Source organism: Medicago truncatula, chromosome 4, assembly GCF_003473485.1.
Source record: "Medicago truncatula cultivar Jemalong A17 chromosome 4, MtrunA17r5.0-ANR, whole genome shotgun sequence".
Classification (NCBI taxonomy): domain Eukaryota; kingdom Viridiplantae; phylum Streptophyta; class Magnoliopsida; order Fabales; family Fabaceae; genus Medicago; species Medicago truncatula.
Genome location: NC_053045.1, coordinates 29,838,025 through 29,855,042, shown reverse-complemented (window position 1 = coordinate 29,855,042; position 17,018 = coordinate 29,838,025). Strand labels below are relative to the sequence as shown.

At 32.8% G+C, this 17,018-nt stretch overlaps 2 protein-coding genes across 2 annotated transcripts; both read right to left on the bottom strand.

The window, feature by feature from the left end:
* Nucleotides 1-6,850: 6,850 nt before the first annotated feature.
* Nucleotides 6,851-10,202, bottom strand: LOC11412066 (protein CNGC15b-like). The gene is given in 8 exon segments (XM_024781535.2): nucleotides 6,851-7,021; nucleotides 7,023-7,475; nucleotides 7,572-7,808; nucleotides 7,922-8,033; nucleotides 8,154-8,446; nucleotides 8,639-8,851; nucleotides 8,949-9,441; nucleotides 9,596-10,202. Coding segments are annotated over 8 exon segments (2,130 nt in total). The 5' UTR covers nucleotides 9,820-10,202; the 3' UTR covers nucleotides 6,851-6,916.
* A 500-nt stretch (nucleotides 10,203-10,702) lies between these two features.
* Nucleotides 10,703-16,671, bottom strand: LOC11410037 (exosome complex component RRP41-like). The gene is made up of 8 exons (XM_003606317.4): nucleotides 16,400-16,671; nucleotides 15,214-15,436; nucleotides 14,098-14,176; nucleotides 13,879-13,981; nucleotides 13,666-13,786; nucleotides 12,320-12,408; nucleotides 11,630-11,779; nucleotides 10,703-11,197 (listed from the first exon to the last, which is right to left on the bottom strand). The coding sequence occupies exons 2-8, from the start codon at nucleotides 15,347-15,349 to the stop codon at nucleotides 11,099-11,101; spliced, it is 777 nt and encodes a 258-aa protein (XP_003606365.1). The 5' UTR covers nucleotides 15,350-15,436; nucleotides 16,400-16,671; the 3' UTR covers nucleotides 10,703-11,098.
* Between the last annotated feature and the right edge of the window lie 347 nt (nucleotides 16,672-17,018).

Here is a 17,018-nt window from a genome sequence, read left to right as displayed (position 1 = left end):
ATGGTGGCCATCACATGCCCTAAGAAATGTATGTATCATCAACCACCTCCCTTCACTAGACAAACATGATGCATGCCTAGGAAACATTGATTCTTTGTTATCACTAAAATTTAATTTGGACAGAAAATAGTTTACCCTATTTCTATTGTTCGCAGACAAAACCTTGCAGTCTTAGACATATTGTTTTGTTGTCTTTATTTATTTTTTTAATTTTGTTGGCATCAATTTATTTATTTATGAATAAGTATATACTTTCCATTTAGTCAAAAAAAAGTATATACTTTCCATTTTAATTAATGTTTGTTAGAATTCATTGTTTTTTTTTAACAAGCTTGTTACAATTCATTGTTAATACTCTCTTCATCCCTATTTATACGACTCTTTGACACCTTTTATGCATATTAGAAAAATGATAGTGTTGATTCATATATGTATAATTTGTATATGATAATTATCATTAAATCATCTTTTGTGTATAAATGTATTTGATGTCAATTTTTATATTTCAATACAAATTGGTGGTATTAATAAAGAATATTTTTGGGAAAGAATAATAAATACCCTAGAAATGTGTAGTTGAAATAAGGGATATTGTACTTGTTGAAAAATTGTTATTCACGTTTTTACATGAGTCTCACAACAAATTATATATGATCTGAAAAATATTTGTAAGTGAGGGGCACCCCTTAACTTGCAAATTTTGTAATGATGAATCAATTCAAAAATCTAAGGTAGTATCAAAACATATCTAATTATGATCCATTAGCTATCTGCGGATAATTCAAGTCACATTCTAGATGCATGCCTGATTCTAGGCGTAAAAGTGGGTTTATACTTGAGAGCCTCACAGTGGATTTAGAATGGAATAAAGAAAGAAAAAAATCTTATCATGTCTGGATACTTGTTATGGATGCAGGTACGATATAATATCGACACGCGGATACGTGAAATTTTTAAATTTTTAGAGCTTCTGCATGTAAAATATATGAAAAAAATATTGATTACTCTTTATTACTATACAATCATAAAAGTCACAATCGACAAAAAAATAATACATGTGATCAAAATATAAAATATAAAATTTTCGTAAAACACATTCTATTTTTATTCATATGTTAGGATATTAACACGTGCATCAATAAAATAACTCAAATAAAAGTTTGTTTAATGTTGATTGATTGAATTTTCTCTCTCATTACCTTCATCCACAAAAAAAATAATTTTTCATTGATTAATCGAAAAACAATTATACTCATTCATATCTTAAAATTGAATCATATACATCTTCATTGAATTTTCACAAAGTTGTCTCACTTTTTCCCTTCGTCTTTTCCAAGATACATATTTGTAAAGTATTTTATAAGTATTTATTTGTATATGTGGAGTATCATATAAGTAACCGATAAAACATTTTTTTTAAATTAAAATAATTAATTCAGATACTTCATAGATACATATCCGTAGTGTATCAATATCTTATATGTATCCAATATAGGTACGTCTTCATATTTGGAGCATCCTAACTTCATAGCTAGAATCATATACTTAATGTTGAGATTTATACCCAAACCTATAACATACAATGATATGGGTCACCTAAGGGCGCATATTAATCAATCCATAAATATTAATTATATCTTGAAATAACTAATTTATATATTGTTCAAATTAAATGTTTTATTCTCATTTAAAATATTTGTCTTTTTAATGTTAATTCATATGTATTTGGTGACTCAAATTTTCAATAACAATGTGTGTGAATTAAAAAAAAAAAAAAAAACTTTGGTGGTTTTTGAATTGTCTCTTATAATTAAGTTCGAAAGGAGTAATTTGTAGTAAGACTCTCAACATGTAAAACGTGAATATCTTTTCTCGTTGTGCAAAAGTTATGATCACGATTAGCCCCACATTAATACAGATACAAATCAGCTGATGTTCAAACAAACAAGCGGACTCGACCACCACATGTAAGTCTCAAAAACAAAACGGACTTTTTTAACTTGAAGCCACCATAAAGAATACGACTATAACTTTTTCTAATAATTGAAACATGGTATTTTTTTCTGCTTAAATAACCTGCTGTTACGCTCATTCCACACAATCCAAGCACACAGCAATCAAATCAACTAAAAAAAGGACCGCCGCAATTTCAGACCACTTGTTTAAATGAACTGCTGAAAATGATATGTAATCACTTGAGAATACGCACCATCAAAACAGATCCACGACTGCACTAGCTGCCACAGAGTACCAAATGTGCTACACGAGAGGAATAAATGTTGAGCGTCCTTCTCGTGACAGCACCCAGGCACACAAAATTGATCTACCATAGAAAAGATGTAAAACGTAATTAAAAATTAAGTTTGAAAGGATACGAGAGAAAGGAGTAGAAACTTAATTTTTAATTGGTTCATCCACATCAAAACTTAATTTTTAATTCTTAAAATAATTAAGTTTGAAAGGAGTAATTTCTGGTAAGACTCTTAACATGTAAAATGTGAATATCTTTTCTCGTTATGAAAAAGCTATGATCACGATTGGCCCCGCATTAAGAAGATTTTTAAGGGTCATGACGTCATTGGTTGCGTCGTGTGAGCCATATTCGACTGAAGTATAAGAAATCACACTCCCTTCGCCTCTTAAATACAAGACTCTTTTAGAAGATCTTATTTGTCCCTATATATAAGACCATCTACATATTTATAGATGTATTTACTACTATTCTTTTCTAAATATATCATTTATAAAATAATATATTATAATTCCTTTTCTTTCATTTATAATTTTTTTAGTTTATGTAAAATTGTTAGATACAACAATAACTAATTACTATGAGACCAGAGGGTAATTCACAATGGTCTTTACAACACAACATTAGTTTTGCCAATTATTATCAAAAGAAAATGTTTCCATTTCATCCGTGCAATAATAGGTGGTGTAAGTTGAGAATAGAGAACACATAACAGTAAATAAGTACCTCACTGACATCAATGTTGGTTTGCTCTATTAAGAGATTGTTGATAGGAACATGCATGTGCTATCCTCTCCCAACCATTCTTTGTGGAGAAAATTATGGGTTGTGGTCACCTAGTCCTATAGGATATAGGACCATTTCTATCTATTTTATAAATCCAATAGCAACTCGACGCCAATAACTCCATGACCAAATTGGTATATTGGGTTCACAAAAATTAATTTATCACGAGCTTGGTTACTATGTTATGTTCCTCATATTATGGAACTATCAATCAATTTTTTTTGAATGTTGAGCAATTAGCAATGAGTTATGAGGCTTGTGTTTATTCCCATCACTCATCATATAGTAAAAAATGTTTGGCATTATTTATTGGTTAACAATTGATATCAATCCATACCTTTTATTCTTTGTTGGGACCGTGGGAAGTGAGAAAACTAATGCTAACATGTCTTATGTTAAGGAGAAATTAAGTTTCATCTAAGTATAACTCATTATACAATATTATAATATTGTGGCAATAAGTTATTGTGCTTCCTTCTTTAAAAAAAATTGAGGAGTGTTATTTGAACATCCTTTAATTGACAACTTATGGGGACAACCATAATTTGTAAAGAAAGAATAGGTATTTGCACGAAAATCAAAACAATAGAGAGATAAAGTAAAAAATAATGTGAGTATGAGAGAGAAAGTTGTAACAAAAATTGTCACAAAATGGATGTTCAAATATCATTTCTCAAAAAAACTATTGAGCTTTTACTTTCTTTTATAACGTTGACTCAAGTGATTAATGAGTTTCGTTTAATGACAAATCATTTGAGAGAATCTAAATTTAATAGTTAGGTGAAATACTACTTAGTTAGAGTTTACTTAACTTTCGATCAAACTCCATATTATTATGGTTCTCTTGCCTTACAAGTCGGTTCACTAAATCAAATATAGCTTTCATGAAGTAAATTTTGAACCATAATATATAAAAATAAAATAAAAGTGTCGTGTTAATAAATGTCTTAACAACATTTTTAAAGAACCTAAAAATTAAAAATTTGTCTTAAAAATACAAGTTACTTACTTTGTGAAAGTAAAAAAAATATACACTATTCTATGTTAAAGTCATTTATTTTGATTTCTTATACAATATCCTATCTAAAGGCACCTTTTGTTCTTGACAAAATATCATAAGAACACCTGATAGTATTTTTCTATATATAAAAAAATCTTAACCCTAACAGACATCATAATATTTTCATGTTAGACTCTTACGAGGATTAATGTAGCATGCTTGGTCTTTCAAAAAAAAAAATGTAACATGCATGATTGGAAAATGTATGTATGAATGGGTGGAGATTTTATTCATACTTATAGTATCCAAAATGACCCTATATTTTCAAGTGAATTTGGTTCGAATTGATCGATCAGATCATCAAATTGATGAGGAATGCCATCATTAAGGAATGGTACGTACTATACAAGTGAGGAATAATGCTAGTCACGTAATTTTCTTAACTTGTCACTTTCAAGTATTTCAACATCAAAATAAAGATTGTAGCAAACATGAATGAGGTAGGAGAAGCAAAGATGGATACGCAACTCGTGGGGATTTTGCAAAACACACTATCTTATTGGCTACAAAAATTCTTTTTGCTCTATTGTCTCTATGCAATGTGTCCAATTCAAGCATAATATTCCTCTTTGATTCCGGACATTGTTTCTCAATAGAAGACCAACCAAGGAAAGATTCCCTTTCTTCACTCAATAATTTGTACTAATCATAAGACTACTTTTTTTTTAGAGGAACGATATATAACACTACTTGCTAACCATCTCTTGCTTGAATGTGTGTTGTCGGAATAAAAACGATGAAGACATATCAAATTATTAGTAAAAAAAATGCACAAAAAAATAATCGCACTTTTAGTCCTTATAAAATTATTCTGCAATCAGTTTAGTTTTGTTATTAAGTTAATATCCATTTTTAAACAATTTTTACATACACGTTTAGAACAATATTGAAAATTTGTCCATAAAAATGAATTCAAAATTTGATTTGTAAGTCATAATTCTTTTTTTCACTTTTATCTCAAACTTTTGACGTTTAAAAATTTCTATTATTCCATCTCATGTTAAAAAGATCTAATTTTTGTAGACAAAATTTTACAATGTTTTTAACATTACTTCAAAAGTCCATAATTATTAAAAAAAAAAATCATTCAAAAATTTAAAAGTTGATGCAATATCGACCTATAATAAGGATCATTTATGTAGACAGAGATATTTCAGAGGATCGAAAATGTCAATTTTTTATGAGAACAAAAAATAAAATCTACATTTTGTAGGACGAAAAACATATTTATCCTAAAAACAAAATATTAATAATTGTAGTTTTTTTTCCTTCAAAAAATTGTAGTTTTTTTATTGGAGTTATAGTCGTGGTTGTACTTTCTTTTTTGAGAGACCAATCTTAAGTCAAAATGTAACTTCATGTGTTACAACTCTATTTTTGGTTCTTCAAAATTTTTGGTGGAATTAAATTATTTCATATCTTTAAAACTGTAATATAAGTTCAATCATTAGTTAAGTGAGCAAAATGTTTAATACTTAGGTTGAAAGGTTTGTCTCCGGAAACATGGAACAATTCAATGAACTCTACATTGTTCTTGAATATTTGCAAACGTTTTTCGTTATCTGCAGCATCTTTGTATGATATCCCAAATTGTTCGATCCATTTCTCATGTTTATTTGATGAGGAAGGAGAAGGGTTCAAGGACACTACTAGGTCTTATGATGACACTAGGTCATATCATCTTTTTAGTAGTCTTTTTTATTTATTTTACTGAAGTTCATATGAGTTCATAGGTGCTAGAGGTTAAAAAAGGACAGAAAAATAATGTTGAGGAAGAGAAAAATCGGGCCACGATTTTGGAGGAGCGTCTGATTGATGATGCAGTTAATGCAAAATCGGATCACGATTTCTTCAAATCGGGCCACGATTTTGACGTCACAGAATTAAAATCTATAAAAGCCAAACACGTTTATGAAAAAAGGGTTCGGCTTCTTGGGAGATTGAAGACACATTTGGAGCCAAGGATTGCAGATTTCGTGGTGGTTTGCCATCCAACTCATAGTGAGTCCCAAATTCATGTAATGTTGTTTTCTTTTAATAGTTATTTGTGCATTAGCCATCAATAGCTAAGTTTCAATTTATTAGGTCTGAGATTATTTTGTTCTAGCTTTTTTGCCATGTAATATGTAACTCTGAATTATTATGATTGTTATTCTAGTTTATTCAGTATAAATTGTGCGTGATGATTTTATGATTCTGACCCGATATAATTGAGCTTAGAGTTTATATGACTACTGACACTAGCTTATAACTTTGACCTATTTATGATGTTCAACTTAACGGGTAATCTAGGGATAGAAAAGTGTTAGGTTGTGATTATGAATTAACGGACTTTAAAACCTTCTATGATTATAGGTTCACCTAAGGGATTAGAGAATTATAATTAGAAAAGAGGTCTCTGAGTTAAGGGATTGAACTGAGCTATTTTGTTAATTATCGTAAACTAGAGGAACAATTAAACATTTTAAATTCAGATTACCAATTAGTGATGAACAGATGATTCGAAAGACCTGATCATATTTCCTAGAAATGTATTACCAATTTTATATTTAATATGTTATTTGTTTCGAATTGGATTCCAAACATGCAGTGGTTAGTATTTTTAGAAAAAGAATTGACGATGTATCTTAGCTACTAATCTTAGGAACTTTCATGTTAAGTTCATTCCGAAACAAACAAATGAGATTGCAAGATCCTTGCTAGAGTAGCGATTGATCATAAAGTTTAGCAAATTGTGTTATGACTCTAGTGGCTGTTAAACTTTGAGCATGCAATTCTTAAGAGTTAAAAAGCACAATGCATTGTTTAAATACTAGGATTTAATTTACAAGTTTACTCTTAAATTGCATACACTTGAGTGAATATGAGTCACACTCAACATCGACTGCCATTTCAACAACTACCTTTCTTTTCTTGTATCGTACGTCTCCATGCAACTTGTATAAAACAAGCAGCCCACGTTCTCCATTGGTGCGAGTGAAACCTTAACTTGTTCCTCAATTGCTTGCTATGCAACCTTCTAAACTGAGATGCAACAAACTTCAAGTCTTCTGCTATAAGTGCAAAGGCTTCTACTTCAGATATGGCTTTAACCGTTCGAGTCGAAGAAGGAATTACCATAGTCGGTCGTGGATCCAACGCCCATGTCAAAAGCTCCTCGCCACAAAAATCACCTGGGCCAATACGACATGAGTTGAAGAAACCAGTGCGGCCTCCATCCGTTGTGTAGGAATCAAGATTTCCTCTTATTATGAATAGCATCTCGTTCACAGGATCGCCTTCACGAACTAGATAAGTATTCTCGGTGCATAGTGCAGGCTTTAGTCTTTCGCATATTGCGTCTAGCATCCTCTCATCCATTGCATCAAACAGTGGAACCTGTTCATGATAAATCATTTACATAATCTTAAACAGCACATAATATGAGACGGAGGGAGTGATTGAGAAGGAAAGTTTAACGATTAATTGACTCACTCTTCGAACTAGTTCAAGACAAAGGTGGCGTTTAATGTCTCTTCGAAGATCCAATGGAAGTCCTCTGAGAAGAGATTCTTCATCTACGCCTCGTGTAGCTATCCATTTATATTGATCGTACTTACGCACGGATTGTCTTAGTTCTTGAGGTAGTTGTCTGTGATGCATCCATTGTTCTGTGTCAGTTCTTTTGACTCTCCACTCTTCTAACCGGACAGTTGTCGATTGTAGGTATGTCTGCCCAAATTTGAATTTTATATGTTTTTAGTACATCTATTGGGAAAAGTCAATTTATGCTATTAGTATATGCAAAGAAGCTATGGCTTAAGAGATTATTTGAGTGCATTTACCTGCATATTACCAATGAGCAATGCAAAAAGAACCAATCCAAGGGTTGCAATAACAATGGCAAACATTATTTCTCCAACAAAAGTGCTAGTAAGAAGACCTTGTCCCAAAGAACTAAAACCAGCAATCAGAAACTAATTAGTGGGTATTGTGTCACACAACTTATGGACATATCAGCTTATGCCGATAGATAAGCTTAAATAAGTCAATCCAAAAAGTACCTATAAAACATACCTCAGATTCCTTAGGCCCCACCAGAGACAAAAGAAGTACTTATTAAAGAATGCAGAGGTTGTAACTTTGGATGTCACTGCATCACCATATATACCAAACTGATAAAAGAGAGAATTTGGTGAGCATAAATTTGTGACATTACTTGTTACAAACCATGATACCCTGAGGGAATCTTTAACCATGTTGCAGTCGAAAAAATCAAATTGACAAGATGACTCCTCCAGTTTGCAAACACTCTTCCAGCATGCTTCTTGTCTTTCAATTGATAGAAGATACCAACAAGCCCCTAAAACCTTCAACAGAGAAATATGAGTTCAGTATATAATGTATTAGTAATGCATTGGTAAGATACACAATTGCAGCCGCATTTGTCTGCATTTCATAACGTAACATTGCAGCTATAATTTAAAAGAAAAACTGAAAAGACTCTAATATGTGACAATGTCCATCTTCTTGAAATAAAAGGCAAGGTGTCAGATATTTACATGACTGGCCAACATGTAAAGCATCAAGTTATAAGCAGCTCCTGCCCATGCTGTTTCTGTCACAACTCCTGTAGCTTTTACAATTTGTGAAGAAAGTGGAAAAATGAGAAATAGCCTTGGCAAATATTGGATAATGATGATGAACCTAAGGACATTTTTTGTGTTTGCAATGGTTGAGCCTCCAAGATTAGGTATGACAATCCAAATTAACACCTGTCTCAAACATGAAAAAAGAGCAGCATTGTCAAAGATTGCGACAAGACGTCGATTATAGGTTAAAAAGTTAAAACCTCGCTCTTCATTAACTTGCCTGAGGAAGGGGCAGGGCAGCAATAAAGTCCAAGAAGAAACCCTTATGCAAGTACCTTGATGCTATCTTAGAAGAGTCTATAACAAGTTCTCCTCTCCCAAAAACCCTAGAAGAAGGTGCAACATATGCCGTATGAAACCTCATGAAAATGTGAATGACGTAAAAGACGTCCGCAATTGATCTAATAATTATGAGGAAAACTTCAACTGCTATTCCAATATCAATGCACACTTCATCTTGAACTATTGGCAAATAAAAGAAGAGAGGATCCACAAACAAAGAAATTAAACATGCTACCAAGAAAATCTTGTTCCATTGGTGAATGGTTTGTCCCCTAGGATCAAATATTCTTCTTCTTCTTTTCACTCTCTTGTAGTCTTCCGAGAACACTCTTGATAATACTCTAGGAGCAACATGTTTTTCGTTGAACTTGATTCCATTGTCACCATTAGGTGATGTTAGTTTAGCTAATTCAAGATGATCACCTTCAAATCTAAAATGTAAAGTGTTATAATTATGGTTATAAATTTTTTGTTGCTATTGAAAGCATGCAATTAATGTTGATTGGCATAGAAATTCAATATTCTAATTTCTAAAGAACTTGTAAGAAATAAGTTCAAACTTAAGATGCCAGAAAAGAAACTTGCCTAACAAATCTTGAATCTTCTGAAGCCATGTCGATTTTCCAGCAGTGCCAATCTCTCTCAATTATCAAACAATATGATACGCGTACGGTACCGATACATACAAGTCGGACATGAATTTTGGAGTAACCATGTATCAGAGCTACCAAACCACTAGTGTCCTTAAAATGGAACTGCCAAGGGGTATACTTGTGTTCAGGTGCATATGTATCAGTTATAGATAACATATAAGAAACCAGAAAACTACTTTGAGGATTAAAAGGGGGGAGATGAGTTGGTTGCTTAATGTGAGAAATAATAGTACAAAATTTGTCACTGTACCAAAAACGTTGTGATCATGTAAAAACAAAACTAAAAACAAAACCGTTTTCATAATCATATTATTTGATTGAAAAGATATCAAAGACGGAATAGCCTATGCAAATGCAAGGAAAGCAACAAATACATTGCAAATACACAAGCATATGGAGTATGCAAACATATATAAATAGGCTACATGCATACCTAAGTATAAGATATGTTGAAAAAGTATAAGATATGTCGAATAAACTAAGAAGTTAAGAAAGTTCTTTAGAGACGAAATTAAGAAAGTTAGTAGTGATACTAAATTTATGATTAATTTATATTGCTTTTACAAGTTTATCTTAAAGAAAAGAGTAATAATTTATCTTTCCTAGTATTTATCATCACTTACAAATAGATATAGAATAGTAATTAATAGTATTTAGTAAAAAAATAATTAATTGTTAATATTTTTGAAAAAACTATATAAATTAAAGATATTGCTAGTGCATGTAACTTTAATAACAAGAACATCTAAATATGGATAAGGCTGGGGTAGATAAGCAGACGAAAGAGGGCATATAAATACGATCAAGTCCAACCAAATAAGTTGGGTGGCTGGATACAGAGATGGAGAGATATGTAATGTGTTTAGTTGTTGAAATTTCAGTTGAAGTCCTGATCCGATAACCAAGAAATCTGACTATTTTCAATGCAAATTCCGAACTAGGCACACATGTTTGTAACTCATACACTTGCAACCTCGAACAAATATAATGTTTGCTAGAGCTAAAATCAATCTCATCTAACACAGACTTAAAACACGTCTTCAAGAAATCGTAGAAACCGATTTGAGATTCAGGTTAGTGAGTAATTTTTCAACAATTCAAACTTCTGTTAACAAAATCCAAACGTTAAGCAAGCATATTAATGAAGCAAATGCCAAATTCATGTTTTATCGATACAAGTCTAGCCTAAAACTTTTGCTTAACCGAACATCTTATGTAAGCTGTGCCTTGAGCGGCAAGCATTTGCAAACTCTTGCTATATGAATAATTAATTTTCCCATTATCTTTGATAAGCTCATGAACCAAAATTTGCAGGACATAAAAGGCATCTTTCCCTACATCCCTCCCAAGAAAAAATTCTCTCCCAGAGATCAGCTAGAAGAGAAAAAAGAAAAAACGAAGCAATTTAAATGCACATCTTGTGATCTGTGTGTTGCTAAGAGCTTTCATCCTGTGCATCAGAAGCAGATTCTTTCAAACATGACCTCATAATCTTAGCAAGCTTTGCACAAGCATCCAAGCACAGCTGCATTCCCTGCATGAAGAAAACCAAATGTCAATGAGAGCTTGTTCCATCTCTATTTGTTGTATTGACTCAATTTACGTTATTTTATTGCGTCTGGTAAGATCTTGGTGCTACAAATATCTAGTTACCAAGGTTTTAAACAAAAAGTTTTGCAACTGCAATCAAGGCTGCGACATCATGGGTTTGCAATTGAACATTAGCTGTGATTCTCTCTAAATATTAAGGACTGCTGTGCAACCATAATTTAAAAAACCATGCTAGATACTCCCATTTCAAGCATTAAAACATAAAATAGATTAAAAATATTTAGATAATATGCCGACTGGTTTTTTTTTTCTTTTCCAATCTGTAAAGTGAGACAGTATCCTTAAGTTAATTAAAAACGTGAAATAGGCATCACTAATAATAAAAATATTTAAAAAAGATGGAGAACAGGCGGACCTCATTAATCTTTGGGGTGGACCATTCGCCGGTAACTGTCAGTTGGGTAATTTCATAGCGAGATGGCATGCAAGTAATCATTAAGCTTCCATCTTGGGAGTTTTCCTCCTCAAATATAGGATCAATGACGAGGTTCTTGCCGAGACATGACTGGAATCATTAAAAAAAATACATTTTATAAGACAAAAAATAATTAAATTGGTCTCTTAGCAGCAAAACAAGCATTTCATGAAGGAATAGTTCATATTGTCAAAAAAATAAAATGAAGGAATAGTTCATGGCAGGGTCATAAACAAGTATAAGCTCAGTGTCTTCCTTGTGATAATCTCATTTAGTGATGATTTTGTGAAGATGAGCCTAGCATTAATAAATCCAGAAAGATCAACCAATAAAAATGGCAATGCCAAACATGTTATTGTGCATAGTCTATGGTCTCCACCGAATAAACAAAAAACAGTTTAACAGGCATTTCAAGGCTACAGGACATGATGCATATATGAAGAAGTAATCTAAATATGCATAGAGTGTGATTCTGGTGCAAAGTAAAATATTGGAAGAAAAAAAGAAAGTAGAAGATGATATCATGGTAAACAAAAATTCAATAATAGTTTAAAAATGGGAGGCAGTTCAAGCAACCTAAAAAACAAGGCACAAATTACAAAGAATTGCAAATGTGTGTAAAATTCATACCACTGAAACTGAGGCAACAAGGTCATACATCAGTATTCCGGCATCTGCCAAGGCAAGACTAGCAACCGATATGACAACTGGGAGATCACCTGCGACAAATTGAATAATAAATTACAGCTAGAAACTTCACAGAAAATCAAATAAAACAGATTTTGCTTAAAGATTTAAATTAAATTGCAACTCTGGCCTCCAAAATATAAAATACGGTCCTTCACCACTGCTTCGTAGTTTTTACAATTATTAAAATCCAAAGAAATGTTTCTGTACGATAAATCTGAGACTAGTTCACTAACAACTAGACTTCTATCACACAAGATTATATACCTACCTTAATTTATATAGTAAAGGTGCCCATAAAAATCTACAAAATTATGTATAAATCTTACATGTACACCAGTTGCGTAAAACAGCTATTATCGTGAATAATGTATGTACTTGGCTATATCTTTCAAGGAATCCTTGTGTTAGGATTCTTTGAACATCAGTTGTTGAAAGGGGATTATTTTCTTCCAAAGTTTAGGGATAACGAAAGAAAATGAATACACATAAGATGCTACTCTCTCGCACTAAATACGGTCAAACAATCTAAAAAATTCAAAAGCTGCTTTACATAGAAGCTAGAAATATATTTATAGACTTCTTGCAACAAAAAAGGACTAACTTAAACCAAACTATAATTACCTCACACTCCCTATAAGGGGATTAATGCAATCAATTTCTAATTTTACTAAAACTGCAACATATTCTATCCTAAGGATCTAATACTATCAATTTTTATTCCTCTTCCTATAATAGATGTTCAGTGCCTCACCTTACAACTTGGAATACACTAATTGCTGCAGTGGTTAACAGTAAGAGTATATAATTAATTCTTACAAAACAGAAATCTTGTTTGATATCTCTTTCCAGTGCCTATGATAGCAATTCAACTAAAAGAAACTACTTCATGTCTCCTACGAGCTGTATCCAGACCAACAAGTCTTGATATAATCTTCACTAAGGCTACCAGTTAGATTCAAACCCCTTCATTTTATTCTAGGTGAGTGCATCCGTATGTAACTTAGGTTGCAAACAGAATCATACCTCATGATTAATTAGCTAAATGAAAATATGGTCAAGCAAAATACCTCTTCGCATTAACGCAAGGGAACACAAATTGTTGAAGCATAGCAATAACCAGATAAAAACACGGTAAACAAGAATAACAATAAACTTAGACTTTGATTTCTATTGTGTTTTTGTAATTTATATTCATCACATTTTAATCCTTATATTTTCTAACCTATCCATCAAAAACAATATGACTGTGGGTTAAATAGAAAATCAACACGAAATTGTAAGCTTACTGCCACTAGATTCCAGCACCAATGCAAAAACATCCACAGTGGTCTTGGGAAAAGAATCCAATATTATTGCACCCTCCAAAGCTTTATGAAGCATCGAACTGTATTCTTTGTGGTCTGAACCCTAACTTGAGATATAAGATATTAAACGCTACTCAAAATAACCAAGATATGATAAGGAGTCAAAGAAAGCAAAAATTACAACATCTAATATACCTGTCCACGAACTGGAGTTGAAAACGTTGTATAGCTGACATTGCAATTCAGACGCCCTGTATCACTGTACATCATTGCCTTCTTGCTCTCTCTTGGCCCAAACCTATAAAAAGAACGCATCAGGCAGAGAACATAACAAACGAAAACTGATGAAACACACTGCATCATGCTGATTGAAGTATGAAGTAACACATTTGTAAGACAAAAGAAAGCACTCACACAGATACAATGACTTTGGTATTTCCAAACTCAGCATAAGCAGATCCTGATGCAGCATTCACAGCACCAGTCCTGAAAACTACAAACACGAAATCATAAAGCTATGAATACAAACACGGGATATGACGCTGATATGGATGAGTAGATAGTGATAATAATTTAAGAAAATAAAAGTGATTAAGTGTAACTACATGTGTTGGTATTAGATATTGGACATGCTTTCAATATGAAGTGTTGGGGTGGTATATAGCTATGTAGCACCAACTCTTCTGATTGAAGGCATGTCTCTACTCTCTACGTTGTCAAAAGCACGCTATAGCAGAATGGCATTGCACTGTGGCGATTGGATTCGGCACAACACTATTGGCCCCCAAACCGCTATTGAGTCTGGCATGAGGGTTTTGGGGCAAAATTCCTCATCCTTCTTCATTAGACCGTTGTCTTTTTTTTTAAGGTTATAAATGTCAATTCGAACCCATGTTTTGTTCTTCATTCTGTTAGGTTCTTGCTCACAAACAACCACTTTGTTCTTCTTCCTACTTTTAGTTCAGTTGGGTTATGTTCATCTCTGTTTAAGTTTTATTGTCTTTAACTATTAAGCAAGACGGTCTCTTTAATTTGAGTATTTATGTTTACTTTGTACACTGATTTTTAGTCTTTGCAAATAGTGGCTATTCCGCTGTCATCTATACTCACTCCGTCCCAAAATATAAGCAAAATGTGGTCAGCAAAAGTTAATGTGTCTGGTTCAAAAAATATGTACCAAATATATGACTTATGTAACCCATTTTTTGCTTATGTTTTGATACGGATGGAGTAGCATTTTAGGGTTTGGTGTTACGCGAGGCCATGACAACACAGCATGTCTAGTGTCTGACAGACCCCAACACGACACATGTGAACTCACCATAAAAACTTAAAGCTAAGTAATCATCCATGAACACATTAAAATTCATGCAATCAGTCTAATAGAAACAGTGTTGTTTTTGTTCCTGTGCCAGAACTCAGAAATAAGTAAATTTTTATGATACATATAAAAACTTGGTACCGAAGAATAATAATGATAAATAATTAGGGTATGAATTAGCATTGAAATGAAAGAGTGATGAAGCTTACAAGCGGGTCTACACTGGTGGAAACCACGGCCATCGGGTCGGGTCCAATCTTCTTCCTTGAGAAGCAGTGGTTTCTTTTTACCGGTTGTCAGAGACGGTGAGTATGTCGCCGGAGTCGTTCCACTTTTACCGGCCATTCCCAACAGCGGAGGTGTCTACTCTGCTTCACCGAGGTTGGAGAGAAGAGTAGTTGTTCGAGGGTCAGGGCAGTGGCGGAGCCAGACCTAAAAGTTTGGGGTGGCAGCTTTAAAAATAAACTAAAATATATAAATCATATAATATACAATACGACCCATTTTGGTGTCGTTCATAAAAAATTTCAACAAAATAATACTAAAAACCGATCATCATATTCAAAGTGATGCTTTACGCATCCCGACTTTTCATCTTAACTTTTCCTGTTGAAACAGTTCCAAAATCAACTAACAATACATGGTTTCAATGTTACATCAATTCTAATAACATTCAAATTTCATAACAATAGCCGGTTTCAATTTCATTGAAATAACATAAATGATTTCAAAATGAACCAATTTCACTTGATTTTCATAAACAGAAGACGATGATAGCTGAATTCAAAAGTTGAGCCAGGTTTGATAGATCTTTCTGATGGAAAATGCCATGAATGTTGCTACTTTTCATGACAAGTTGCTAGAACATGCTAGTCATATACAGAAAAACCAAACACTATCAAAAATAGAGGAAGATTAGCTCATCTAGGCATGCTAGAAGTTGAAGATATGCTTACATTTTTTTGAATCAAATAAGCTTACATTTTCCATCTTTTCCACCTCTACTATTTAGGATTATTGATTACGTCCTCCTCTCAAAGTCATTGGCAAAGGAAGTAAGTTAACTTTTCTTAATTACATATAGTAACTCTAAAACAATTTGACTAGTTATCAGGCTTTCATATTCTACTATTGTTTAAGACAATTATTTAAAACCGAGGCTTTCAACTGGAATTCGTCTCTCACACTCAATACAATTATTTAAACACAAGTAACACAGTTCAGTAGCAATCAGAGTTCATGTTCTAAACCATAATAATAAGCAGAACATTCATGTCTTCTGTGGTAATCAGTAGCAATCGAAAACTAAAAAAATTCAATTTCACATTACTAAAGAACATGTAATCATCAAATCAGAATCAGAATTGAAGGAAATTACATTCAATTTCACATTACCTTACAAGTTACAACAATTAGGGTTTGTGGAGAGAGATGGATGGAGATAGCTCTCTAAACTAAATAATCAATACAGAAGATTGAGGGGGGTGCGGCGGTGATGGATGGAGAAGGAGAAGAGTGGTCGCGGCTCGCCGGCAGTGGTGTGGTGGTGGATGTTGTTCGGTGGTTTTGCTTTGGCTGGGAGAAGAAAAAAGAGGAACGCGCATCAGATGAAAGAGAAAGGGGAAGAGGAAATGAAATTGAATTGGTAATATTCATATTAGTTAAGGGCTTTCATCAATTCATGTTTTTAATCCTAGCCATTCAATTTTTATTTGACACGTGGCATTCATCGGTCAAAAGAACTGGACTCTAGACTAAAACAACACACAGTACAGTGGTGAGACTTTCTTTGAGTGAGGTGCAAATTTGAAAACCCAAGGTGTGTAAAGTACAAATAATGATGTTTGATCCTAGTGAGCAAGTGATTGAGAGAATGAATATTGATACTAAAATAGTTTCTCTTCTTTCGAATAACTCAAATGCAAGACAACCAAATCATTTGAAAACAATGACGAATATCGCTTCTAACCACCGCTTCCATGAAAATTGAATCATGTACATAAGAAGCTCGACC